The sequence below is a fragment of the Rhincodon typus genome, chromosome 4 (assembly GCF_021869965.1).
Source record: "Rhincodon typus isolate 14 chromosome 4, sRhiTyp1.1, whole genome shotgun sequence".
Lineage (NCBI taxonomy): Eukaryota > Metazoa > Chordata > Chondrichthyes > Orectolobiformes > Rhincodontidae > Rhincodon > Rhincodon typus.
In genome coordinates this window covers 26608155-26612076 of record NC_063335.1, presented here as the reverse complement: position 1 = coordinate 26612076, position 3922 = coordinate 26608155, and the positions used below count along the sequence as shown (strand labels likewise).

General features: G+C 38.9%; 1 protein-coding gene across 2 annotated transcripts in view; it reads left to right on the top strand.

Annotated features, from left to right (window-relative positions):
• Positions 1–3234, top strand: part of xkr9 (XK, Kell blood group complex subunit-related family, member 9) — a 24745-nt gene extending 21511 nt beyond the window's left edge. For both annotated transcript variants that reach the window (XM_048595898.1, XM_048595897.1), the window contains exon 3: positions 591–3234. In XM_048595898.1, the coding sequence (XP_048451855.1) occupies positions 591–1342 (752 nt within the window). In that variant the 3' untranslated portion in view covers positions 1343–3234. The remainder of the gene's footprint in view (positions 1–590) is intronic.
• Positions 3235–3922: the final 688 nt, after the last annotated feature.

Genomic DNA, 3922 nt, shown 5'->3' with positions numbered 1-3922 from the left:
AGACTGAGCCTTTGTGTGTAGGCCCCAGACTGAGCCTTTGTGTGTAGAACCAGGCCGTTTTCGTTGGACTGGGCCTTTGTGTGTAGGCCCTGGGCTGAAGTTCCTGTATAGGAAATAAAAGCAAACTCCATTTGACTAGTCAGAGATAGTAAGAAGTGTCAATGCTAGAGTCAGAGATGATACAGTGTGGAGCTGGAGGAACACAACAGGCCAGGCAGCATCAGATTCTGAAGAAGGGTCCCGACCCAAAACGTCAGCTTTCCTGTTCCTCTGATGCTGCCTGGCATGCTGTGTTCCTCCAGCTCCACACCGTGTTATCCATTTAACTAGTGATGCAACTGTCAATAGCATAGTAATTCCTTGTATTTTGTGCAATTAATTATGGTTTTGCAAAAATAAATATAAACAGGGGATTTAGAATCTTCTTAGTTCAAGGAACTGACTCCAACCTGGCCGGCCACAGCCAGTGTACTATGCACATATAAATAAATGCTGACGTGGTGACGGGATACCAGCCTCTGTACAGTTATTTCAGTTTATATAATAAAGTATTGCAGCTCTTAAGGGCTTTGTTCCTTTTTCTTTTGCAGATGGATCTGTGATTGTATCGTTTATGAGCATTTCATGGGCGACTTTGGATTACTACGCAGCACTGAAAAGATCTTTGCCCAATCCAAATCTAACTTGTGGATTCCCCTATGTGTTTTACTTTCTTTATAAGCTGTTGACAATTAGTGCCACGATTTTGACCATAACTCTACTGGCTACTCTACACATCTTAGCTGTTGCTGCTTACTTACTACTTCTGTGGTCAGTCATGATGGTCTATGTCGTGAGACAGAAGACTGCATTTTGTAAATCCAAATGTCAAGAAATTATTTATAGAATGGTCATTGGTATCATCTTAATTTTCACCTTTTTCAATATAAAAGGTCAGAAAATAAGATGGGCTTTGATTCTGTATTATATATTTAAAGTCTTTAAAACTATTGTCATAATAATTTTATGTTGGATACTGAAGGGTTCTTCACTTGACAAAGGCAACGATTTATCAATTAGCATAAGTATAATGCTAGCATTAATTATCGGGATTGTTTGCGTTGTGATGTACTATAGATGTTTTCACCCTCAAGTTTATTCAAAGGCTGCAACTGATGAAGACTGTAATAATTCTCACACCGAATCACAATTACCTGCACCTCAAGATGAAGTTGATGGATTCCTGCCTCAAAATTCAACAGTTACACCTAACAATGTGGGCGAAAATAGGGATGTAATTCACTCATCAGTCTCTCAATCCCAAAATGTGAACAGTAGAATCATGTATTGTTTAACAGAATAATTAAATGAGGATTGGGCATAGTCTGAATTAACACTTTCCATGGATGGGGAGCATTATAATGTGGGACTTGAAAGGATCCTTTTTTTAATGCACATTCCATAAGTGGTGGTTATTGTTCACAGTCGGGAAGCTATATTTTTACAGTTAGTTGATGAATTGTTAAAATGAAGCTTTGCTTGTGATTTAAGGTGTATATTAAGATGGTTTGTGTCACCACTCAGAAGTAACAGTAAGTTTACTTGGTAGCGCTGACTGATGTTCCTCCCCTCTCAAGCAATACAAGAACAACTTAAAATAACCACTCATCTAATCTCATCGGATTTTTGTTAAGTAAAATAATAGCATTAGCCTGAGTAACCAGCAGCACATTTGAGAAAGTTAAGTGCTTGAGTGCAAAGGGCTTGGAGACATGACAAGGATCTAAGCTCACATTTCTCACAAGTAAATACAATGCTATTTGCTGTAATTAATGTAATTGCTTAAGCATATCCTTGGATGTCTCTATGTATTTATGAGCTAAAACAGTTTGGTTGCAGCTAACTAGAAAGACAAGGTCCATATGTTCAGTAAATGCTAATGATGCAATATACAAATATTTGAGCAATATTGGTATTGGGTTAATTGCCCTTTAGTAAATTATATGATAATCATTTTGGAAAACAAACATCCTGACAGAATGAATTCGATGATTTCACATTCATGTGCAACTTTCAGTTTACAACTAAACCTTATGCAAGTAATAATTTATCCAGTGCTAAAAAAAGGTATGCCAGATATACAAAAAAAATTCAAGAAGTCACATGACAAATAAGGAGTTGATACATTTAGCTATATTATTCAAGGAAAGAGATCACCACAATTCATATAATCTGCTCAGCAGAAAGCAATATCTGGGTTAAGAAAATCCAAACAATCTATCAATTTCTCATCCACCATTCAATTAAATATTAACAGGAGCCATTTTGAAGCTAGATCACAGTCACTTTTTATTGCTTTGTTCACTTTGTAATGAAACATGTCTGACCGAGACAGAAACAGAAATTGCTGGAAATGGTCTGCAGGTTTCGCAGCATCTGTGGAGAGAAATCAGAGTTAACGTTTCGGGTCCAGTGACCCTTCCGCAGAACTGTGATAATATGTCACTGTTTATTGATACCAAAAATACAATGGAGGAGAGAAGTTGCACACATATAATACCTTTGCTGGCCTTAGGATGTCCTAATGTGCTTCATGGACATATTTAACTCAACTTATTTCAATGCAGTCAGGAAATGATAGTTACTTAACATTCTGCAAGGGTTTACAAACAACAGTGAGATAAACGTTGATTGGTTGAAAATACCCAGGATACCTCCCAAGGGATCTTGTGGCGGTGTTCATATCCCTGCCTATGGGGCCAGGATTCCCATTTCAAATCCCATGTACTCCAGTGGCCTGTAACAATGTCTTTGAACAGATTGTCTGGAAAATATGTACAGGACATCTAAATAATGTCATGAAATCATTTACATCAACCAGAAACTGGTTTAACATCTCATCCAAGGATTGGCCCCACCCTGTGCTAACCTGGGATGACAACCAAAATGATGTGCTCTGGAGTAAAACTGAAAACATACTCTAGAAACAAAGACAAGTTTGGTTCCAGTGAGCTGCAACTGATTTCTAAGCAATCTAGTGACCAGTCAAATCAAACCCAGGCAAGGTAATGCCGGTTTATATTTACTAAATCCTTCTCCCCCACAATTAAACACGGATCCTGAAGCCTGTGACACTGTTTCACTGGTACTATGGGTTTTCAAACAGGAGTTCCTGACATCTCCTGATTGCTATATTTTCAGTATTTGTTCTTGCCATCTTCTGTTGTTTTGAATAAAACATGTTTTTTATTGAAACATTGTGCCAAACAATTTCTTTAGGGTCAGTGAAATTATTGTTTAGAACTTCATACAGAAAGTCTCAGGGTGTGGTCACTTTTTGTAGGGGTTCTACCACAGGGAATGTCTTGGAAATGATCTTAAGAAATGAATTTTGCAGATGGTTACAGAACATTCTGAAGGGGCAGGGTGAGCAGCCAGAGGCCATTGTGCACATTGGTACAAATGACATAGGGAAACAAAGGACTAAAAACAAAGTTGCTGGAAAAGCTCAGCAGGTCTGGCAGCATCTCTGAAGGTAAAAACAGAGTTAACATTTCGGGTCCATTGACCCTTCCTCAGAACCCAGTTCTTGTTTTTGTTCCTGATTTACAGTACCTGCAGTTCTTTCAGTTTTTATTTAGGGAGACAAAGGGATGGGGTCCTGCGAAATGAGTATAGGGAGTTAGGTAAGAAGTTAAAAAGCAAGACCTCAAGGGTAGTGATTCCCGATTATTCCCAGTGCTGTGCGCCAGTGAGGATAGAAATAGAAAGGTAGGCCAGAAAGGCTGAGGAGCTGGTGTAGGGGGCAGGGTTTTAAGTTCTTGGATCATTGGGATTTCTTCTGGGGTAGAGGTGACCTGTACAGGAGGGACAGGTTGCACTTGAACCAGGGGGTCCAATATCCTCGTGGGGAGATTTGCTAGTGTTACCCTGGAGGGTTTAA